This window comes from Catharus ustulatus, chromosome 1 (genome assembly GCF_009819885.2).
Source record: "Catharus ustulatus isolate bCatUst1 chromosome 1, bCatUst1.pri.v2, whole genome shotgun sequence".
Taxonomy (NCBI): Eukaryota; Metazoa; Chordata; class Aves; order Passeriformes; family Turdidae; genus Catharus; species Catharus ustulatus.
Genome location: NC_046221.1, coordinates 5,901,644 through 5,925,330, shown reverse-complemented (window position 1 = coordinate 5,925,330; position 23,687 = coordinate 5,901,644). Strand labels below are relative to the sequence as shown.

General features: G+C 44.3%; 1 protein-coding gene across 3 annotated transcripts; it reads left to right on the top strand.

The window, feature by feature from the left end:
* The first annotated feature begins 1,825 nt into the window (after window positions 1-1,825).
* Window positions 1,826-22,987, top strand: WDR86 (WD repeat domain 86). 3 transcript variants are annotated; one of them, XM_033070915.1, is made up of 8 exons: window positions 2,003-2,094; window positions 2,493-2,767; window positions 5,415-5,556; window positions 6,996-7,235; window positions 7,320-7,428; window positions 15,713-15,848; window positions 19,868-19,971; window positions 21,858-22,987. In XM_033070915.1, exons 2-8 carry the CDS (start codon window positions 2,605-2,607, stop codon window positions 22,074-22,076), a joined length of 1,113 nt encoding a protein of 370 aa, XP_032926806.1. In that variant the 5' UTR covers window positions 2,003-2,094; window positions 2,493-2,604; the 3' UTR covers window positions 22,077-22,987. The 3 variants fall into 3 exon arrangements, with proteins under 3 accessions (XP_032926795.1, XP_032926806.1, XP_032926785.1); XM_033070904.1 differs by lacking the exon at window positions 2,003-2,094 and adding an exon at window positions 1,826-1,885 and having other exon boundaries at window positions 6,996-7,428; XM_033070894.1 differs by having other exon boundaries at window positions 6,996-7,428.
* The last annotated feature ends 700 nt before the right edge of the window (window positions 22,988-23,687 follow it).

Here is a 23,687-nt window from a genome sequence, read left to right as displayed (position 1 = left end):
CAAAATCAAGGAGCAGGTAATTTTCTTTAACTTTCTTCATTGTCCTACAATTAAAAACCCACCACAAGAGTACAGATACAATAAAGAAAACTTTCCTAAAATTCAGGTAGATAAAACCAAATGAAAAAAGATTCAAAAAAACCCTCAAGAAAATGAATAAATATTCATGGAAATATTCAAAAGCTCAGATGTTTTCATTAGTCACCACAGGAGGGAAATATTAATTTGAAATAATAATAAGAAACCTTGAAAAGGCTTTAAAAAGAGCAAGGGGAGGAACAGCACACGCTTTGCTCCCACAGCTGATGCACGGCTGAGCTGTGGCCAAGGGTTTCCCCTCTAGCTCAGCCTCCCCTTGAGATTTAAACTGTGTGGGTTTCAAACGTGCAGACCTGCTTCAAACCTAACAAAATATCCCTTCTCTCTGAGTTTTGCCTTCTATTCACACCGTAGAAACACAGGAAAATAAAAAGGAGTGCTAATCTATCCTACAGTTTCCCAAGCAGGAACTCTGGGCAGGGGTTTGTGAGTGGATTTGACAGATGTACGAGCAGATGGTGAGGGACACTCCCTGAGAGCAGCCGATTCCCAGGCCTCCACGTCCAAAAAAATATCTTTTCACGGATAATGTGATTTTCAGAGGGAAGAAATACAGAATTCCCATCTCACACCAGAACTTCTCGGTCATTTCATGAACACACAAGGGTTGTGTGGAAACGTTTGTCTTCAGAAAAGAGCTGGCTGGGGACCACAAGCCACAGGGCTCAACCTGACCCTCGCAAAACCCAAATTTGCAGCTTGACAGCTCCGTCTGGCAAAGTTTCTCCGTGGCTGCATGGCTACAACTGGCAGCTGAATCGGGATCACCTCGTTGTTTACATTGGGTGTGACATATTAGTCCTGTTTGGCCTCTGCCAGAACGCGCTGTGCAAAATAACACATCCCGGGAATTCTCCACAGAGCGGGGCTGAGCCTCATTAAATGTCAGCGAGCGCCTGCTGAACCCCGATACTGCACCAGCAATGTGAAATGGAGCTGGGGGCTGGGGATTTGGCACAAAAAGGTGCTTTTCTGATCAAATGGGGCAGAAGTTAGGAGAATAAGTTTTGTGTTTTATCCTACCCCTGCCAACATGTTTTTAGCTGCAAATTAGCAGCGGCTGCCTTTTCTTGTTGGAGGAATCCCTGCTGCTGCCTTGCTGGGAGCTCTCGGCCTCTCCACATTGCTTTGCCCAGGGGATTTACCTTTCCTACATTTAATTACAGCACGGTGGGACAGAACCCTTCAGCCCACGCTGTTAGAGCCGTGGGCTTGCAGGGGGTGGATGGCCAAGGGGCTGCACCGGTAAAGAGCCCCGAAAGCTTCGTGTCGGGGCAAAGCCGGACAGCGAGTCTGGGGCTCCTGAGGGGGGCTTCTGAGGCGAGACGTGGCAGGAGCTCGGCCAGGGAGAGGGGCGAGAAGAGGAACAAAAGGCGATGGCTTCCCTCAACCCAGCTCCCAGCACAAGCCGGGAGACACCGGAGAAGCCGCGGAGGAAATGCCGGTGCCCCCCGGGCGTCCCGAGAGGCGAAGGTGCCGTGGGGAGCGCTGCCTCCCCCGGGACGAGCCCGGGCGCTCCGCCGCGGATGCGGGGCTGCTGTCGGGCTGCTGCGCCCGCGGTGCGGTTCTGAACCGGACCCCGGCCGGGAGAGACCCTCCCGGCCTGCGGGGAGACTGAGCTGCTGCAGCCCCGGGGAGGCCCGGCCCCGGAGGCCGTCCCGGGGGAGCGGCGCAGCCGGGCACCCCTGGAGCGCAGGACGAGGCGAAGAGCGGCAACACCGGGGGTGCTGCGCGGGCGGGGCGAGGCGGCTGCGGCGGGGGAAGCAGCTCGAACGTGGAGCGGGAGGTAATGGAGGCAGGGCCGGGGCGGGGGGTGAGGGCCCGCCCCGGGGTGGGCTGAGGGGGCTCGGCGGGAGCCCTTCCCGCCTCCCCGCAGGGCGGAGGCGGCAGCGGCCGGGGGGACCCCGCGCTCGGCCCGGCGGCGGCTCCGGTGCCCCGGCGGGAGGAGACTTCTCCTGAGTGCGGGATGGCTCCGGCGGAGCCGTGCCCGGGGCGGTGAGTGCCGAGATGCTGGGGGGCGGCAGGGAGGGATGGCGGCAGCCCGGGGCGGTGGGGGCCGCCTGAGCCCGGACTCCCCTCTCGGAGGCGTCGCCTCTTCGGCGTGCCCGAAGTCAGCCCTAAGGCTGCTTAGAAAGCAGCAGCCTCAGCGAGGGCACCAGGTAGCGGTGCTGCCGCCTGGGCTCTGTCCCCACAGGGGGCTGGATGTGCCCCGGTGCCCGTGGAGAGGGCAGAGCGGGCAGCGTGTGCGCCCATCCACCGCCGTGGGGCTTCGGATCCTGCGGGCAGCGAGCGCTCAGTGCCTTCAGCTCGCCCTGCCTGGGGAAGGGATGCAGCCGCGGGGAGATGAAATGATTTAACGCGCTCTCCCGTTTCCCCTTTGTGTCTCTGTGCAGGAGCCTGCCGATGGTTCGGAGCTGAGGTAATGGCAGAAGTCGGTCCGCGGGGCACGGCCGCAGGTCCGGAGCGCGGTCTGGGGGCTGCAAAGCGCCCGTGATCTGCGCCGGGATGGGGAACAGCGGCTCGGCCGTGAAGGTCTGCACGGATCACCAAGGAGGCATCAACTGGCTGAGCCTGAGCCCCGACGGGCAGCGGCTGCTGACGGGCAGCGAGGACGGCACGGCGCGGCTCTGGAGCACGGCCGACAGCCAGTGCCACGGGCACTTCCAAGGTACGGCCGCTGCTCTTGGCTCTGAGCGGGGCAGGGGCCACACAGCGTGCTCGGGTCTCCTTCAGTCCCTGCCGGAGCCAAAGTCACGCTCACTTTGTTTTGATGTGTATTACAGCAGCGCTAAGCAGGAGCTGTTTCAACCCAAACTACTGAACGCACGGATCCTTTTATCTCAGGGTGTGCGAAATTAACTTTTGTTACTTTCTGGAAGCCCTGTTTTACACCTTAAAAAAAATACTGACCTTTTGTTATTTTGTTATTCCTTCTTTTTTTTTTTTTTTTTCTTTTTTTTTTCTTTTAGTCCTTTTAATCATCTCCTTTCCAGGTGGTCTTTGTGGTCTTTATTTAGAACCTCTTGACCCAGAAGTCTGGAAAGGAACCTTGCTAAATAGGTTACTTTTGTTTTCCCTCCTCATTTGATGCACAGGAATGTTAATTGCTGGGCTTTTTCAATTTAAATCAGTTTTATATCTTAAAAAACAAGTATCCTTAGACTGGCATGTCAGTAATTAAAAAGAAAACCTATAGACAGTGCAGTCATGCAAGAGTCTAGATATGGGCTAAAAATGTTTGTATTCCCACTCATGTTCTTTTCATACAGAAAAAAATAAAACTGTTAAATTTGGAATTTCTAATGCTATTTTTCTTCCAAAGAAGAAATCACATTGCTGTGATTTCCTTGTTTGCTTGCTTGCTTGTTCTTCACTATGGAGTATTGTCTTTTTTCCCCCACATCCTGCCACGGTTCTAGCTTCTGGAAAACTCACTGCATTTGCTTTAGGCTTAGAAATCCCTTTAAACCACTAATTAACTTTTAACTAGAAAGAAAAATGTATTGGATAGCATTCATTATGGAATCTGCCAGTGCTGCCAGTGTTTGGGGTAAACTCGGGTGGTTTGTGAACTGTCAGTCGAATCAGATAATTGTGTGTATTTTATACTTACGCACACACACAGCTGTCATGTCAATTTTAATTTTACAAGCTGTAATTACTGATAAACCTGTATCTCTAATGCAGTTTCAAGCTCCACCACAGCACAACCAGCAGACTTGTGTGGTGGCTGCTTTTGGCCAGCCCAGCACCAGCCCTTGTCTGCCACAGGGGGTTTTGGCACCCTGTGTGTGGGTCAAGTATTACTGATGGTTAAAATCTGCCTGGCAGACTTTGGTGCAGTTACCAAGATGCTGTTTTGATCTCAGAGCTGGATTACATGATGCTGTGAGAAAGATCCCAGTGATTGAAACCTGATCCATTCAGGCTGCTTTGCAAAAAGTTTCACAAATATGGGAGAATGAGTGTAGTTTTGCTTATAGCCCTGCTTATCTATTTAAATTTTGGCATCTGGTGAATTTGTTTTAGAGGAAATGAGCGATATGTTTGTAACATGGATTCTGGTTTGCTTTTGAACTTCAGGAATTGTAGTGAAATCTGTTTTTTGCAGTCAGTGAAACAGTGTTTTACTGGGTTATCTGCTTTCCCTCAGTTTTTTTACCATCTCTTTGTTTTACAACATTCTGTTTTTCTAATACATTTGTCCATCTATCTCTCTTTAATAACAATTGTCCTTCTTTGATTTATTTTTTTTCTTTTTTTTCCTCAAAGAATAGTATTTAAGTCACATTAGGGCCCACCAACTTCAACCATAGCTGTCACTCTTGTAATAGTGATTTAAGTGGAAACAGTTCTGCTTCTGAAAGCTCACAGTCTAAATGTTAAAAGAGAAGATTGCAAGGTAGTAGTAGTCCAATGATTAGATAAATGACAGCAATTTCATACAAGAGATGGTGGATAAAGCTGGGACTTGAATCCTAAGATGATTTTTACATGTGGTGCATTCAATGTTGCAATAGAAAAATGACACATCTTGCTAAGCAGCGGCAAAAGCTTGAGGTGGTAATATTGATTCCTCTTTTTTGGTATTGCCTTGTTTGTCAGTGTGACGTTTTTAGAGCAGTGGTTGTGTCTGTTTTTATTGTAACTGTAGAATCCCTGTGTACTCTGAATATTGTGTAAACAATTGTGCTCCAATCCTCCCTCCCTCCCATTATTTTTCTTAAAGGTATAGTGATACTTAGAAAATTGTGGAGTTTAGTCATGTGGGGGAAAGTACTGACTGGCTATTTACTTGGTATGTTTTTTTGTTTGCTTTTCATTCTGCCTGGACAATGAAATCAAACTTGCTGGTAAGTCTTAGGTCATTTTTTCAGAGTTTCATGCTGTGATTTATGACTGCTTGTGTCCTGACAATTAATGGGCTGGGTTGAAATGGAGCTTCAGAAGAAGGAAATGAAAGCATTTTGTAGTTGAAAAAATAAGCTAGTTTTTAATGGTTTAAAACTTCATTAGTCTGAGTTTTATTATATTGATATTAATCTATGTCATTATATTTTTGTAATACTGTTTGATTTACCTGATTGGTGGAACTGTACTATTTTACTCTTCCACTTAATCCTGATATCAGTGAAGTTCTCAGCTGTGACTTGAAATGGTTGTGTTTTACACAAATCTTTAAACATGAAAAGCACGGTGGTGCATTTAAAACTGGAGTTTTGTTACATCTGCTTGCATTTTTCTTTTAAAGTGAAAAGGTCGACTAGTGTGTCCCTTCTGCATGCACAGTGACTGATTTCCTTTGTCATTCCTAGGACATGAAAGCTACATCACCTTTTGCCACTTGGAGAACGAGGCTGCCTTCACGTGCAGTGCTGACCACACCATTCGCAAGTGGGACGTGGTGACCGGGCAGTGCTTGGCCATTTACAGAGGCCACACATCAATTGTCAACAGGTGGGGTTGTCCCCTCGTGTTCCTGTCATCTGCTATCACACACTTCATCATTTCACTGCAGCTCCCCATTACTACACTCATAAAAGGAGCTGTGTAAAGCTGAGTTCGTGTTCTGTGCTGCAATGATTAGTTTTTCTAGCAACACTGCTGACACAGATAGGAGAGAAATGAAAGGCACACAGCAGGGGAATGGAATCCAGGGCTAGGAATGAAATTCCAGAAGAAATTATCCAATTGATAACAGATGCTTCTGATAAATAGGTTTAAAAACATCTTGTCGAGCTTTTGTGTCAGCAAGAGGGATAAAGTCAGGGATTTTTCTGTAATTATTATCCCTGTTTGAGCAAATGAAGTTTAATAATAAACTTACTGTGCGTGGCTGATTGGCCTTTCCATTTAAAGTGCCTATTAATAGTTGGACTGGATTTAATTAATGGCAAAGAGAGCAGTCAAAGATTGGTATTTTTTTAACATTTCTTTTCTGGTGGGCGTGTGGGCTTTTTAGTTCCTTTCTAAACTCAAAACACATATGATGTGTAGTGAGATTCTGTAAATAGTTAGGAAGGCTGGTTCTGTGTTTTGGCACAGGCCTGATTTTTGCTTGAGTCAGCAAATGGGAAATGTGTTCCCCATTCATATGGCTTTGTTGCCTGTTTGAAAGGTTCCAGAGGACCAAACTCAGCTGACAAAGAAGGCAGGTTATGGATGTTTCCTATCTCTGGTTTGGAAATATGAACTGTAGAGTTTTTTCTGTTCTTGTATGTATGTGCAGCTACAACTCATTATTTTGAAGGCCCAGGAAGTTGAATTCCTGAGATGTAATCTTTGGTTTGCTCTTTGCTTATGTGATAAGTGGGATGCTCTTGCTTTACCTTCTTTGAGATCCTGAGCTAAGTGAAATTAAGTGTATTTTTTTCTTGCACTCTCCTTACTTGCTGATGGAAAGAGGGTTGTTTTGTACACTGTCAGTTACAGCTCAGATTCCTGGAATGTTCTTTTGTTGCTTTGTTGTTGTTTTGATGCCATGTAATTATCACAGGTCTGTTTTTAAATTATTTTTAATAAAGAAATATTAATGGTTACCAAGAATTAAGTAATTAAAAAAAAACCCAAGAAATGCAACCAAACAACAAAACAAACTTTTAGGTATTATATATAACTTATGAAAGTTCATATTCGTTGCTGGAAGGGATTTTAGCAAAACAAAATGCACAAAGTTACAATGCTATAGTGTAAAAATATCTGCATCAATGTACCTGAATGAGTGATCTCAATTTTAAAAGTAGAAACAGGGAAATGTTTGATTTTTAAAAATGCCAGAGATGTTATGTTCATTCTGCTGTTTCATACTTTGGGGTACTTGGCACAGAAATTGTGACAAAAGATGGTTATGTAAAAAGAGCAATACTGTTCATATACACAAACTTTATTTTTTGCAGAATCCTGGTTGCTAAAGACTATCTCTTCAGTGGCTCCTATGACAGGACAGCCCGCTGCTGGAGCGTGGACAAGGAGAAACAAATCCAGGAATTCCGGGGCCATCGCAACTGTGTCCTGACTCTAGCTCACTATTCCTCCAGGGATGTGCTGGAAGAACAGGAGGAGGAAGAGGAGGAGGAGGAGAAAGTGAGCAGGGACCTGCTGGTGACAGGGAGCACAGACTGCTCTGTGAAGGTCTGGTGGGTGTCCAGCGGGCGCTGCTACCAGACCCTGCTGGGACACACTGGGGCCGTCTTATGCCTTATACTTGATGCACCAAACAGGGAGCTGTTCTCTGGCAGCACGGATTACACCATCAGGACCTGGAACATTGTCACTGGAGAGCAGCTGAAAGTCTTCAAAGAGCACCAAGGATCAGTAATTTGCCTAGAGGTAAGGGCAGAAACTTCCTTGAGAGCCTTTGGATGTCTGTGTCTTAACTCGTGGGTCTCCGTTGTCTTTTCATAAAGAAGCTCCTCTGAGACAGGTTGTAAATAGTGAGCTTAAATATTAATGTAATAACAAAACAATAGTGCTCTCTGGTCTTGAGACAAACCCTCTTTCTCTAAAACACTTTGTGGTCTCCTCTTAGCTTCTAGTGGTCTAACTTCTAGCTCAGTATCTATTGAAATTCCACTTGGTCATGGAACTCATGAGTAGGTGTGCTGAGAGCACTGTTCATCTAAGTGGGATTGTGTAGTCAGGCTCACCAGACTTTGAAGAAAATAACCTGAGCAGATAACACTGGGTCAGGTAATTTAAAAAGGGGAGGGGAAAAACACTCAGTAAATCATGTAACTTCAAAAAACCCAACCCAAAGCCCAACCCAAAACTGGGCAAAAGATTATACGAAAGCATAAAGCTGAAAGAAATCCTACGTTAAAGACCACACAGACAAGATGTGAGAAAAGAAAGGGAGAAACAGATGGCCAAGACAAGAAAACAGGCAAGGAAAATGGAAAAGAGAAGCAGAGCATGAGGATATTATGGAGGAGAGACAAAAAACATGTAACATGATCTGAAAAACTATACTCTGTTTTTCTGTTTGCAGTGTTTTTCTGTTGAATGCAGCCAGCTTTGTTAACGTTGCAGGGGAGAGGAGGAGGTCAGGCAGATGAAGCAAGAGGGGAACTATAGCACAAGCACTTATCCTGTACTCTCATTATTCACCAGAAAGTGCTAATAGTGTATTTAAAGAGAGTACATGATGGTCTGTCACTCAGTTTCAGGTCAGCAGAAATGTTTATACATGGATGTGTCTGACTGGAGTTATTGACAGTAGTTTTTCTCCCTGTTCTCCCTGTTTGTGTTTGCTGTTCATACGTGTTTTTCCCTTGCAGATGCTACAGGATATATCTTTAATAAATGTTTAATAAAAGTTGCCTTTGTTTCTAGATAAGGTGGTCACAGTTGACACTAGTAGACTAAAAACCTGGGAATACTGAAGGAATTCTGTTTTCCTTCACTTTTAGGAAGAAAAAAATAACAAAACCCACACAAGATCATATTGCCCTGGAGTAATGTTTGTCTTGCTTGGGTAAATTCTCAGTGTTAAATCTTGTTTTTATGATATTGTGGTAATGCACTCTGAGGATGCTGAAGTAAATCTGTTGCTGTCCTTAGTGTCACGCTAGGTTTTGTTGTTTAATTGTAACCCTTCTCCAAGGCACAGATTAGCAACAGCAGAGCTTGCCTTAATTTAATTGGGTTCTTGCTAAAATTGTTACACAAAGCTGGCTTGACCCTCTCCCAGAAGCCTGGGAAATTCAATTATGCCCTTTGAATGCTCAGGAATGAGCAATGCCTGTGAGCACAGAGTTAAGCAATGGCTTTAAACAAACAGAACTTCTTGTAGGGGAGAAGAAAAGCAAAACCAATACATCTATTTGGAAAACTTGAACAATTCAGAGTACACAAGACTACTGCTGCTGCCAAGACTGTGTTGGCAACAGTCCTGGCCAAATCTTGAGTGACTGGTAGCCCCTCACTTCTCTCATCACCAGTTAATGTTTGGGGCTGGGAGGATCCAGCTGAGGTACAAACAGCCCTCACAGAGAGCATTTAGTGTCCAGGCCTCTCAAACTTATCCCAGCTTAAGCAGTCACTGCTGTTGAATAGCTTTAGGCTGTCGATCTTTCCTAATTCCTCCCTCTGCCTTTCTGGGTTCAACACTATCCCTTCTGTTCCACTTGGCTGCCACTCAGCACAGCCCACATGGTATTTTCATTCTTTTAGAAAGGGGTCAATCACCAGAATCCATACAAAGATGTTTCAACAAAAAGGAAATTTCCTGAATAGAGGTGGGTTTTTTATTATTATTTTTGTTTTGTTCTCAAAAAACCTTTTTTTGCTTCAGGCTTCCTAGTGACAGTATTGGAATCTGTGAGTTAGGATGGTATTTTTCAAACCCTGGGTCAGAAAGGACTGGGAGGTAATTGTGAGTTGCTCACAGTAGCCAGAAGTTTTAATTGTTGACAGTAATTCACAGTGCAGCAGTGAGCTGCTAATTGCATCAGATTTTTACTCTGCTGTCCTGGAGGAGCTAAGCTGGTACCAGCAACTGAAGGCAAGTTACCTGTTCTCTGGGTGGTACAATGCTTGTGTGGGGAGAAAAAAGGGGAAAGAAAAAGACTGCTTTTCATTTTATTTATTCCAATAAAGATCCCTAAGGGAGGATGACCTTTCAAAAAGTTCAAGAAATGCTCAGTGTGATTTCTCATCCTGGACACAGATCAGGAAAAATTTGGATATTGAGACCATATTTTCCCCAGCTTTAAAAGCTGTTATTAACGGGAATGCCCCGGGATATTCTGAACTGCTGCTAATTAGGTCTGGCCAGTTCCAGTCATCTCCCATTACTTTCCAGTAAACACCAACAGTGTTACTGTAGCAGTGAATGGAAATTCCTGGAGCTTCTTGAAGGAGTTGTCTGGGTAGATAGCCATGAAGCACACCCATGTTTTCCACCCTGCTTCCTGCAGTGCTGGTGTGTGGAAAGCAGAGGGTTGATGCCACAGACACGTTCAAATTTTGAATGTTCCCCAGTTGCTCTAAGAGTTCTGCAGCTTTGTGATAATGCCTCTTTCCTCCTTCCACTATTTAAACTGGGCTGAGAGAGGTTTTGCTGAGAGACTTTCTGTGTGCTGTGGGAATTGTGTCTGTGTTAGGTGCTTTGGCAGCATTGATTACTTGACTTTCCCAGTCAGGCAAGGTAACTCACAGTGGAGCAGCCAGAATTCTTCACTCTCCTCCTCCTGCAGTGTGTTGATAGCTTGGCAGACAAAGTACAGCAGCTGTGTTGGGAGCTCCCTCTTCATATAAGAGCCAATAATGAGATTTTATAGGAAGTGATGGGAAAAAGCCGGGGTGGGCTGAGTGTAATAACATAGCTCATGCTCATTCTTCCACTTAAAATTACAGGCCTGGCTAGAGACCAATATTTGTAATTAATGATCAAATATGCATTTTCATTAATATGACTGCCTGCAATAGGCTGAATAACCCTGATTTAAATATTTACTTCTGTGTGTTTTTCTAAATGTCTCTCCTAAGTAGCTTTGCAAACTGTTCACAAGGATCACTTTGTCCTTTGCTGATTGTTCTGCCTCTGAGTATTTATCAAAACTGTGCTGCCAAAAGCTGGCAGAGAGAAATGATCCAGCTTGGAATTTAGCTTGGATCCTACAGCAAACATTCTTGCAAGAAAACTCCCTTTTGAAGACCATGAACATGAGTAGGGAAGGACTTGCTTCTGGTTTTCCTGCAAAAGTTCCTTTGTTTGGACATTCCCTTCAGTTGCCTTTTAAAGCTGACTAGAAGAAAAGAATGCTTTGAACAAAGCCATTGCCTGAATTCTGTTTATGTGCTTAACTGTTGTGATCAAGAAATGTTTTCTTGCCATGTAGTTAAATTAAGTGCACGTATTTTTTGTAATTTATGTTTGTATTTGTTGCATCAGAGGATGAAGATGTGAATGACAGGAATGTGAAGGTGTACAACACCTGTAAGAAAGAAACATGGGGCCATCACTGTGCACTGCAGTAAAAAAGTTGAAAAACATTCTCTTAACAGCCAGCCCAGAGAGCTCATTCTAGATGGATTCTCAGGAAAAAATAAAGACCAACAAACCAACAATTTCTTGCCCACAGGGAGTTTGTTAGCTCGTTAAAATGGATGTGGTTTGAATGGGATCCTGAAACTCTTAACTGGCCCAAGGCTTACATAGTTGTAACTCGAGATTGGTCCAGCTTGGTGATTTTTGACTTAGAAGTGGCTGTGAACAGAAGACCTAAATTCCAGATTGTAAGAACACTGGTCCCCACGAGAAGAATAAACTGGTGATGGGGTATGTGGTTGCTCATGTGAACTCATCCTGAAGTTCATGAGGGCCAGTCTCAGTGCAGTGACCCTCAGCAAAAGGATGTGTCCAAATCTCTTTGGAGAATCAATTGCCCCTCATTGACTCTCCAAAAATTGTTTCTCTGGGAGGGCAGAGTCCATTCCTATAAGGTTGAAATATCTGCTAAACAGCTCTTTTGCAGATATTTTTTGGCATTCTTACAGGTAGAAATTATCTTAAGCTGCATTTATGCAGTTCAGCCAAGCTTGTGAAGCAATAGGGTTGTGATTGTCTTGAGACACCAACCCTGGATGTGATAATTTGTTCTTTATTAAAATTCTGGTGTCTTTGTGGGGCTACAACCAAGGTTTTTTCTTATTAATGAGACCTGTAACTACTAAAGCATTTACAACTTGTCTTTTGCTACTGCCATTATTCTGCAACTCACAAGCAGTTTGACTGAACTTTTTCAAGGAATAGTTACATCTCCAGTACTTTGGCTTGAGGATTAAGACAAATTTGCTCCACTCACATGTCAGTGTGAAGTAAAATCTCTTAGAGCCATGAGAAAAATTAACAATCCAGAATTGCAAATATCAAAATGTGGTGATTTTTCTTCTGCTGTCTGGGTGAGGTTTTAGAACTGGCCATCAGGTTTGAGCTGTTGTCAGATTTTTGGTGTTTTTGAAGCTACATGGGTTTGAAATGTCCACTCAGCCCATTGGTGTCTGAGCTGCTAACCTGTTCTGTGTCATCCACTCTGCTGCAGGTGTCCTTACCTGGCCATGGTTTTCTGTGGTCAGGAGCTTTGTTGGGCAGCTGGCCAAAGTGAACCTCAAAAGCCAGCCAATGAAAATAGAGCTTTAGAAATGTCACCTCTTCTCTGGGCATATGCAGATTGGAATATGCAACTGTGTCTGCTAAACATTTTGCAGCCACAGAGTGGGGTCAGCTTGTAACCTACTTTTGCTAGGGGAACAGTAAGAGATGATGATGATGATTATTTTAAATACAGATTACATGCAGATATCTGAAGTGTTGCAGCTTAGGCTGGAGTTGTAAGCTAGACATATCTTTAGTCAAGTGAAGGAGTGATCTCACCTAAATTGTTTTGGCCACATCTGAGAAGGTTGTCCTTGTTGGGTAGGAGAAATAGCGAGTTTTAAGGCATGGTCTGTTTCAGATTGCCTCAGGATGAGAGGAATTGTGCCCTAAACACAGTGACTGTAAGGGGGCTGCCCTTAGCTATGGAGATGTGAACCAATTTAGATGAGATTAATGCAATCGTATCACTAAAGGCAGATCTGATTTGCAGCTTCAGCCTGAGCTCAGAGCTCTTGAAGGCTTTTTTCACTAACAGCCATTTCATGCTGTTTTATAAAAGTGCCATGGGAATGAGGGGCTGTATGACAGGGCCTGCCCTGGGTTTTTGAGGGGAAGGAAGGTGCATGGAAGTGTTTCATGGGGCAGCACAGAAGCTTTGAATTTAATTGAGATGATTGGTGTGCTGACCACCTCACCAGATCTCAGGCATTGGAAAGCCAACCCTGTCCAAGGCTGCAGGAAAACCAGGGTGGGCAGCAGATCAAGGGAGGTGATTGTTCTTCTCTGTTCTTCTCTTGTGAGACCCCACTTGCAGTGCTGCATCCAGCTCTGGAGTCTTCAACACAGGAAAGATGTGGATTTGTTGGAGCATGTCCAGAGGAGGTTGTGAAGATGAAGAGGGATGGAGCACCTCTGCTATGGAGTGAGCACAGAGAGTTGGGGTTGTTCATCCCAGAGAAGAGAAGGCTCCAGGAAGACCTCAGAGCCCCTTCCAGTGCTTAAAGGGGCTCCAAGAGAGCTGGAGAGGGACTTGGGACAAGGGCGAGGAGTGATGGGACAAGGGAAAAGGCTTTAAACTTAGAGGGTAGATTTAGGTTAGGAAGAAGTTATTTCCTGTGAGGGTGGGGAGGCACTGGCACAGGTTGTCCAGAGAAGCTGTGGCTACCCCATCCCTGGCAGTGTCCAAACCCAGGTGGGATGGGGCTTGGAGCAGCCTGGGATGGTGGAAGGTGTTCCTGCCCATGGCAGGGGGGTTTTGAATGAGATCTTTAAGGTCCCTTCCAACCCAAACCATTCTGTGATTCTAAGGCTCTTAAAATCCTGATGCTATAAATTACCTGAGTAATTCTACACAACTTGAAACATTTTTGTATCTAACAAATTCACAAATCTAGGCAAGCTGCAGCTCTCCTGCTCATTGATACACCCACTTAAATGTAGAAATGAAGCAGCTTAACCTAATGTACCATTAATGCAGAGTGGCAGTTACCTGCAGGAGGTTATAATTTAGTGTTTTTCCTTGCTCAGTGGGCGGGTTGATGCTGCTAGCAAGACATCTAAAAAAGAAACGCAACAACTCAGCCATGAACCACGCAGCAGGATCACAACTCAAAGCATCCTCTTCCATTTAGCAGGTGCACATGACAATGCTCTTCATGCCTATTTAGGGAGAGACTGAAATTTAAAAATCCTTCCTCAGGCTAACTTGTGGTTCCTGGATTTGTTAGTGCTGCCGGCCATTCCTTCTCTCTCCTCATGGAGATGTAGCATTAATGCTGTTGCTAAAACAGCTTAAAAGTAATAGGAAGTGACATTTCAAAGTACTGCTGGCTTTTTGCAGTGGTTTATGCTTTACAAGCTCCTGGCTTTCAGCTATGAAATCTCTCCCACGGGCCAGGTTCTGCTGGGAGGAAGTGTGGCATGTCCTGCTCCAGCTGAGCTGCTGGGAGCTGTGGCCAGGGAGCCTCTTGCCCTGCCTGCACACATTTCTTGTGTGGGTTATCACATCCCATCACTGCAGTGCTTTGTATCTTAAAATGCCTTTTGTTTCATGCTGTAACACAGAACAATGTTGTTTTGTACAAAGCTCACTTCTGATGCCTTTTGGGAATGGGGCCGTTCCTTCATGGATTGAGAGCAGAGATGGAAGAGCACAAACAGCATTCCAAACTTACAGATAACAGAGTGTGCAAAGAGTGGGGACCAAATCTAAGGTGGCAGGAAAACCAACCTTTAAAAGTGCTCTTCTTCCACAAGAAGTTGATTTGTCATTTGCTGGTTTCCTGGAGATACCAAAGAAGCAGCAGGGGTTTGTGCACTGCTGGTCACTCAAACCTTCTGAAATGTGTGTCTAGTGGACAAACAAGGTACCATTCACTACTTCTTGGGCAAATTCCACTTCTTGGTGGGGGATCAGGGTCTTCCCTCCTGTCTCTCCATCCCTCTGATACAGAGGTTGCTGCAAGTCCATAAACCCTCCAGCCACAGCTGGGAGCTGGAGTGACTGGCTGCTTTCAGCAGGAGTTGGGCTCTGCATAACAATGACTGTGAAAACCTTCGGTTTGATGTCTTTACACAGACAGAGAATGCCAGATTTTTCTATGCACTATGGAATTTTTTCTTGCTGAGCTTATAGTCTTTGTGTAGTTTGTTTACTGTGAACTGGTTGGTTTTCTAGTCTTGCATAGGTCAGTTATTTTCTCTCTGTCTCTGTTCCCCAGCTGCAATCCTTCCTTTCGTCATTCTCTGTCCTGTCTATGTGGAACAAACCCCTTCCTCCCCACCGGTGATTTCTCACTGGTGCAGTGAGGGGTAACACACAGCAGAAGACAATCTGCCTGAAGATGTTTAAAAACCTGTGTCAGGATAATTACTTAATCATTCAATAAGAGTCTAAAAAGACTTGTGAAAATGCAGATACAGAACTATTTCAAGGAAGAGTCAGTGTTTCTGAATACTGACCTTGTACAGAGTGATCATACTAAACATAAACTCTGGTTTATGGTGTGTAGGATTTTAATTTTAATTCACATTTAAAAAAAATTTGATACTCAGAATTGTTTTGAAGTTTTTTTTTTTTTTTGTAATTAAAATGCAACAATCTGGTAAGAGTTTTTGTCAAATATGCTTTGCAGAAACAACACTGTGGGGGTTTTTTTTTTGAGCCTTTAGTAATATAACTGATTATGGATGTAGGGTTAGCATTGTTAAGATCCCTGGAATCCTGCCTGCTGGCACAAGCAGATGGGCTAAGCTTTTATGTTCTGAAAGCTGGGGGCTGTTTTTAAGACCCAGAAGTCAATGGGAGATGCAACCATGAAGAACTCAAGGCTGATTTGCTCACTGCTCCTCTGTTTCAAGGCACAGCTTGTTGCTCTCTGAGTGGGAAAATGTGACTTGGGATGGGTCCCTTCAGTGCAGTTCTTTCACAAAGGTGCCTGAGAGGCCATTGCTGATGTGTTTTCCTCTCCCCTCAGCTGAGGCCATTGCTGATGTGTTTTTCTCTCCCCTCAGCTGGTGAATCGTCACCTGTACTCGGGGAGCGCGGACAGGACAGTGAAGTGCTGGTTTGTAGACACTGGGGAGCGGATCCAGACCTACAAGGCTCACAAACACAGCGTTAGCACTTTGAAATACCATGCTGGCATCTGTAAGTTGCCTTTCCTATGTCCTCCAGCCCCCTCCAATCTCCTTTTCAAAGTTAGTCTTTGACTGAAGGTTGTTAATGGAGAATAATTGCAACTTGTGAAGTTGTCACTTTTTTCCATCTCCAGCCTGTTTATGTTCAGTGCCAAACTGCTGCACCACTCCATGTGGGAAGCTTAGGCCTCCCCTCCATTTTCCACCTTCCTCTTCTCACAAATGAAGAGGCAGTTGTTTTGTTTCTGTTACCAAGGGAAGTGGCTTAAATCCTGAGCTGTCTGGGGGTTGTGTAGCTGTGGTTTAACCTCACTAGTCTGGTGTCTGTCACCTGCTTCTGCTGCGTGCTGGGGACAGCAAGTGCTGCTGCTGGACACAGCCCTGTGCCTCTCTCTGCTGCCTTGTAGGCTCTGTGTAACAGCCTGTCCTAAACCAGAATCACACCTCAGATGCTCACTGCTCCTTTCTAACTGTTTTTTGCTTCCCAATAAAGAACTTCTCTCCTTCTTCTCTCTCTCCTTCTTCTCTCCTTCTTCTCTCTCTCCTTCTTCTCTCCTTCTTCTCTCTCTCCTTCTTCTCTCTCTCCTTCTTCTCTCTCTCCTTCTTCTCTCCTTCTCTCCTCTCCTACCCTGAAGATGGCCATGGCTGTCTTAAGCTGCTTTAGACATTCAAAGTGCTTTCCTGATTTTGATTTCTGCACTTCAGCTTTAAAATGAACACATCACACTAGATTAGTGGTTGCTATCTGGGCCTCGATCTCTCTTTTGGCAGCTCCTCAGTGTGATGGTGATAAATGGCTGACAGATGCAAGATGGTGCACGTTAGCAGAGTTGTACCTGCACAGTTTAGTGGCAGTTGTCTGGCACCATGCTTGCCTGACTACATTTACAAACTGAACTGATTTCTTGATTGTGTTTGGAAACTTAGCGTGTAACCAGGCCCAGAGGTAGAATCTTAGTCAGGAAATCTTGTTTTTTCCTTCCTTCCACATCACTGCTTTTCTCCAGTAAAATATTTATTTATAATTTATGGTTATTTCAGCTCTCCTCACCTACATGGCAGAATTACCCCACTCTCCCCTACCTGCAGTATATAAATTTCTGCTGATTTCAGCTTCCACAGTTGGCTAGAAGGCTGAAATGGAAGGGGAAAGGGTCTGAAACTACACTGCACCTTCAAGTTATTATTGCTCCAAGATGCAGGCAGGGAGAGCAAGGGAAATGAACCAGAAATTGTAATCCAGGATGTTCACTGGTAGTACTGAAGATTTTGTGTGTGTGTTTTCCTTTTTTAATTACAAAGACACAAACCAAAACATTGATATTGTCAAGACTAGCCAAAGGTGAGCTATCTGTGCTAAACTGATCCTGTGATGAACGTTGGGGTCTGGGTGGGAGACAGAGATTTTCTCCTTCATTAATGAGACCTCCAGAGCTGAATTTTTTCAGTGTTGGTCCTGCTCTTCAAGCAGCCTGTAGAGACTTGACTAAACTGAAAAGAAAACAAAGTTTCAGCTCAAACAAAAGTTTCATTATCTGATGCCACCCCCATCAGCTCTGCAACTTTCTCTCTCTTCCCCCTCATTCTACCACCCTGGCCCTGCCATGCACATACATTAATTTTCCACAGCATTCTTTTTTTGAATTAAAATGCAGACAATATTGCTGCATTTAGTCAGACCTGTGAAGAACATCCTGATAGTGTGATAGAAGAGTTCACAGAGCTGAGATCTTGTTTTAAATCAAATGCAAAAATACTAAAAGTGTCAAATAGGGTGTATTGAATTGTTCCACTTGAAGGGTAGAAAAAAGTTCTGGAAAAATATTAGGAACTAATTTGAATGCATTATATGCACTTTAATTAATGAAAGAGGAAATTTCCCCTTAAGAATTAATTTGTATACTGTGATTGCTTGCATTATTCTGGTGCATTCATCAATAATTTCCACAGTATCTAATAGTTTTGTTAGAATTACAAAGACATGTTAACTGGATACCAGTGTTGGAAGTAGTGTAGCTTAAAATTCTATCTGTTCACCTGGGGCAGATCAGAACTGTCCCTCCAAAATGTGGAGAAAATTATTTAAATTATGTTTGTTATGGTTTATGTCTCATTTGCACCAGCACAACAACATGAAAAAAACATCTCAGCCAAGAAATGGTAATTTTCTTTTAGAAGATCTTAATTCTGCTGCTTTCTCTCTGATCAGTGCCCAAAGGCTCATTGCCTCAAAGAGTTTGTGGTCTAAATAAGAAAATAAAGTAGAAGAAAGAGAGGAAAAATACATGGCTGTTTCCAAAATCACTTTATAGTATACAGGGAGTCCAGAAAGATGTGAAAACTAAGCATTAAATCATCAGAATGTGTTTCCAGTGGCTTTCCTCACTCTGCTTGTGTAATTAATAGCATTGGGAGTATTACAGCTGGTTCTCAATCTAATTTATTTAATGATATGTTGATTATTTTTCTCTTAAAGCATGTGCACAGGCATTTAAAATTTAATGTGGTTTATATTTTTTCATGTTGCAAAAGCTCCAGGGGTACGTTTCAAAACTGTTCTCCCAAGGGTCTATGAAAATTAAGTAAAAAAAGAAAATTAATTTTATTTTGTTGTTGTTTATTTCACAGGTGGTATATATAAGTATATATTTAAATGCTAAATCTGAGTTTGATCACAGCTCTTCTTTGAAATTCAGAGGTGGAGAGAGACTTCCTAAATCCAGAGTGACAGTTCAAAAGACATAAAGGATGTCTGTCAAAAGCAAAGTTCTGATAGCAACAGCTGAAGTAAATTGGCAGCTGCATGGTGAAAACAGCTCTTAATTGGTTCCTGCTCTCTGCATGTCTGTAACAGAATTAAGTGATTTCCATTCACTGGGGAAAAAATCAGTACCTGTTCCCTGCTTTACTTTACTGCTGCTCATTTGCAGAGTGGGACATGATGCTTTTTCAGGGCTCTGCTGGAAATTGAATTACAGTGGGCCATATAAAGTGACATTGATTTTCCACATCCAGATGTTTCTTGGAGATGCACCCAGGAGGTGCCCAGTTCCCTGCTGTTTCATTTGAATTTAAAAAGCTCATGGCAGTACATGGTCTGTTCTCTCATCTGTTATTGTGGTTCTGAATTTACAACCATGATAGTTTTTTCACCTCTCTTTAGAGATTCAGTTCCTGACTTCTCCCAAAAGATAAGGAATCTGTTGGCTTCAGGCACTCCCGTTTTGTAAAAATCTTTCCATGTTAGTGGCTTTTACAAAGACATGAAATGCAGGGAGCAGTGAATACATTGCTTTTTGCAGTTCTGAAATATTTATCTCTAGATAAATTTGAGGAGTTTGGGTTAACTGAAGGAAAGTGTTTATCAAGAAAGTTTGTAGCCTTTAAAGCACACGAATGGGCTCTTTTTTGGGCATATTGCTAAGTACAAAATCTAAATATTAACAGTGCCTTACAGTTTCTGTATGCAGTCTGGGGATCTGATGTGAAGATCCTGAAGTGTTGAGAAATTGTTCTTTGAACATGTGAGGAAGGTACTCTAAAGAAACCTGATAAATAATCAAAATTCCTGGTCATGCTCAATTTAGTTACCCCAGCCCTGCTCCTCTTGCAGCAGCAGCACTGATGGAAATATTGAATGGAAAGATGTAATTAACTCTGGTAAACAAATGAAAGGTTGAGTAGAAATCCTTAAAACCAGCCTTGAGATAAATTGCCTGCTTAGAATTATTGAGGCACGTTAGGCAGGGAAATAGCTGTGGAAGAGAAGAGCAGAAATAGATACTTGAAGCATGTGTAGGGTGAAATGCTGGTGTGTGTAGGAATGCAGGTTTAAATCAGTGCTTAAAAAAATACAACTGAAAACAGGCATGCTGGGGTCAGCAAAATGAAAATGATCTGGTTTGTGTGAGGAGAGAATCAAATATGTCATGCCCCCCTGGGAGCTGGTTTTAGGTACATTTTTGAACTTGCATGAACTGTCCTCATGTGGCTGCTCACATCTGGCTGTGCTGTGTGGTTGTGTGTCAGTGTTCACAGGAAGTGGTGATGCCTGTGCAAGAGCTTTCAATTCCAGGAGTGGAGTCCTGCAGAAGATCTTCCGAGGACACAAGTTCATCATCAACTGTATCCAGGTCAGGAAGGGGTTTCTTGGTGGGGTTTCTTCCTTTTGATTGCTCCCTCATTTGTTTTGTGGGAACTGACTGCTCTGTGTGTCTTGGATTGGATGTTGTTCTAGCATAAGACTTGAATATTCTGTAGTTTTCTGAAAGCTTTTTAATAATAATAAGGATAAGTGAAACCACAGAACGAGTCCCTGGGGACAGCCCCATGTCTGGAATTGGGGTTTTTTCAGGTCAGGTTGGATAAGCAGCCATGAGAACTGAGACAGATGAACTGATGCTGTGTGGGGCACAGAATGGACTCCAGTCTCATGAGGCCAATGATAAGTCTTTGCAATGCTCTAAGGGGAAAAGAAGTCCCTGCCTTATGCAGGCAGAATAATTACAGTATTGTCCCCCAAACCCTGCAGGGGCATGGCCTCCCTAAACAGTCTGAAGCAGCTCAGTGGTGATATCTGACCCACATCCTGCCAGGCAAGTGGAGGAGTTTCTGCCACTGGCTTAAAACTGGAAGTTAATGTTGTTTGCGTATTGTTTAGGCTCCAGTGAGACTGGCATTTAATAGTTAAAACAGGAGGAATTAGTAATCCTTGGTGGCTATGAAAAGACCATGGAATCATAGAGGGGTTTGCATGGCAAGGGACCTCATTCCAACCCCCCTGCCATGGGAAGTGACACCTTCCACTAGACCAGGTTTCTCAATACCCCTTCCAACCTGGCCTCGAGCTCTTCCATGGATGGGGCAGCCACTCTAACAATCTGCATCTTCCTGCACTGGGATCTCAATGCAGGATGAAGATTTTCATTCACAATGTGAGACATTGTTGGTAATTCTGGCAGGCTGACAGTCCAAAGAAAGAGAGAAGATAAAATTCCTTTTGGAGTTGATCCCAAGCATATGAAATTGTAAATGCTGTTTTCTCTTGTATATTCTTCTGAATTAGCAAGTCTGAATGATCTTAAACTGTAAACCCCTGGTACTGGGCAGCTGCTATGTAGCAGGTGGGCACCTGGATTTGTTTGGGGAGTACCTGATAGAATCACCCAGGGCAGCCCTGAGTATTGACAAGTCCAAAGCTTGGCTTTGTATTATTCTTTGTAACTTAATTTCCAGCTGTACAGGGGCAGAAAAACCTGGGAAGAGAGAGGACTGAGAAATGGCAACCTTAAGATGATCTTAAGTATAATAACAGGGGCTGGATGAGGGGTGTAATGCTTGATGTAAGCCAGGGAGATGCTCACTGTCACAGCACAGGGCAGCAGCCACGGGGCACCCACGGGTGGACAGACTGGTACAGGAACAGGAAGGTCACCAAGAGTGATGTCTGGCTTCCAGGGCACGACAAGGACAATTGGAAACATTACCAATAGCAGCAAATGGTTCATAAAGGAAATGAAACCACAGCAGTGAATCCAGGTTAAATTACTGCAGGTTTTGAAGAACAGTGCAGTTTGAAGGAGGAATTGTACCTATAGCTTAGTGCAAAGGAAGAAGGGGAGTGAGAAAGGAAGCATTCCTGAATGCTCCACTGCCCACTGATGAGGAGTTTGGTGCCTCCTTAAGCTCCACATCAAAACCAGCAGTCTGAGAACAGTGCAGAAATTCCCAGCCACAGCCTGCTCTGACTGGGTTTAGCTCTCCATTGCTTTTCTAGAGGGTCTGTTATTTTATTAATAACTCTTGCTGTTTATGTCTGTGAAGTGGGTGAGAAATTAGTCCTGACTTGGTAATGTCTCATCCCACTTCAGCAGCTTTTGTGATAATTTACACTGGCTCTTGCAAGGAGCTCAGGCCTTAAGTGTCAGGATCAAGCTGTGTTTGCTCTGATTTTTGACAGTTTGATTGTGCTGATTCTGAGCCCCATGGCTTGGTATTAAGTGTGACCCTGTTGTTGCAGATCCACAACGAGCTGCTGTACACAGCTTCCCACGACGGCACGCTGCGCATCTGGGACATCCGGGGGATATGCAAGAGGAACAAGCGGCGCTTGAAGAAGGAGAGGTCTGTGCAGGGCAGGAGCTCCCAGAAGGGGAGTCTGTCTCGTCTCTTCAACAATAAAGTTGGCTGCATGGTGCAGCAGGAGAATGGGGAACACGAGGCTGTTGAACTGATGTGACTGTCCAGAGCAGGCTTTATGTCAGCGACCAAAGCTGAACCTTTTATTTTCTGCACCACTGTGTCCATGTAAACAGAACTTGGAAAGAGATGGGAAGGGGCTTTGCCTGTAGCTCTGTGTGAGGAGCCAGAGGGGCTCAGGTCAGATCCTGTGGCTGTGATGACTCAGCTGAGCAGCTCTGGAGTCAGGAGGGAGGCAGTGTGGTCCAGGTGAGGGAGCACTGTGTGTGCTGCAGTTAGGAACTTTCCTTACCACTGCTGGCATCAGGGCCCTGGGGCCCAGAGGTGTTTCACCTCTGGCTGCCCAGTGTCTAATGAGATGTTTTCCTGTTCCTGTTGCCCACTCCCATGACCCCTGTTCAGCCCAGTGTGGCAGTGAAAGGTGGCCTTGAATTCCATCTGCACAGCTGACCTTAGGGTCAGTCGCTGGCTGACAAGGCCAATGCAGGAGGGTTTAGCTCTGCAGCAGGAGTTTAAAGCAGACTGAACATCTCTCTGGGATGCTGGGAGTAATAGGACAGAAATTAATTTACTTGTTTTTTACAAAACATAAGCCACAGAGCAAGCTAAACCTCAGGCCTTTTGTGCCATGGGTCAGCTATTTGCTGACATTGTGTTGTCTTTTCCCTCCCAAAGTTGTGCTAGGTTGCCAGTAGCATTGGATAAGCAGTCAAACTCAAGAGCTTTCCCAGTCTTTTTCCAGGTTCATCCTTCTCTGATAACCACTGAGCCATGAATTAACAAGGGTTCTTATATTTTTCTATTTGCAGATATAGCTCTTTGTAGAACCAGTACAAAACTATCTAAGCACATGTTTTTATTTTTATGGCTTTATTTATTCTGTACTACAGCAAGATAAAAATGCTGTAATCCTTTTTTAGAATGGATTAATAAACATGTGGCATCTCCAGACAACTGACGTTCTAGTTCTTATTTTTGTCTCATATATGGGGGGGTGTGACCTGGCTGCAGAAACACAGGAATGAAGAATGGATGGAATAGGGGGAAAAAGCCCCATATACACTTTTGGAAACATTTTTTACCTTTCCCTCAATGCTGGGGTCAGAGTCGGGGGTGTGTGGAGCTGTCCTGCCTCTCACCTAGCACCAAAGTGCCAAAGTCCATTCCCCTAGAAGAAGGAGGGTCCAGACACAAAAGCACAGACTTAAGGGGAAGCAGGGATGACAAAGAGCTACCAGCCCTGACTCAGCATTGCCCTGGTGGCCCCAAAGCCTCCTGTTCTGACACCTTAGCACTGTGTCAGTGGGTCAGGCCCGTCACAGACCCTGCTCTCCTCTCCTGCTGAGCAGCTTTGGTAGTTCTTACCTGGCAGGTTTCCACATCTAGTAGAAAACAGCATTTAAATTATGTGAAATGCCTACTAAGAGACTAATTTGGGAGGCCATCTGCATGGTGCACTTAATTCCACTGTAAACCTCTCAGGCTGGTCATTGTGGCTCAGTGGCACATGGCACTGAGCTGGTGCTGGCTGCCATGCAGCTGTTTGTATTTTGCTTCTGAGGACAACACTAGGTAGGAGGCCTTTAGGAGCTGGATGGAGCTCCCCAGACCACCTGGGCTGTATTTTGTGTTCAAAACTTCACACACAGTA

What these genes read in the sequence shown, in the direction of transcription:
- WDR86 (XM_033070904.1), top strand. Translation starts at nt 2,605, where the DNA reads ATGGGGAACAGCGGCTCGGCCGTGAAGGTCTGCACGGATCACCAAGGA. An exon ending in GTGCCACGGGCACTTCCAAG is followed by an intron (nt 2,768 to 5,414) that starts GTACGGCCGCTG and finishes TGTCATTCCTAG; the next exon opens with GACATGAAAGCTACATCACC. An exon ending in TCATCATCAACTGTATCCAG is followed by an intron (nt 19,972 to 21,857) that starts GTCAGGAAGGGG and finishes CTGTTGTTGCAG; the next exon opens with ATCCACAACGAGCTGCTGTA.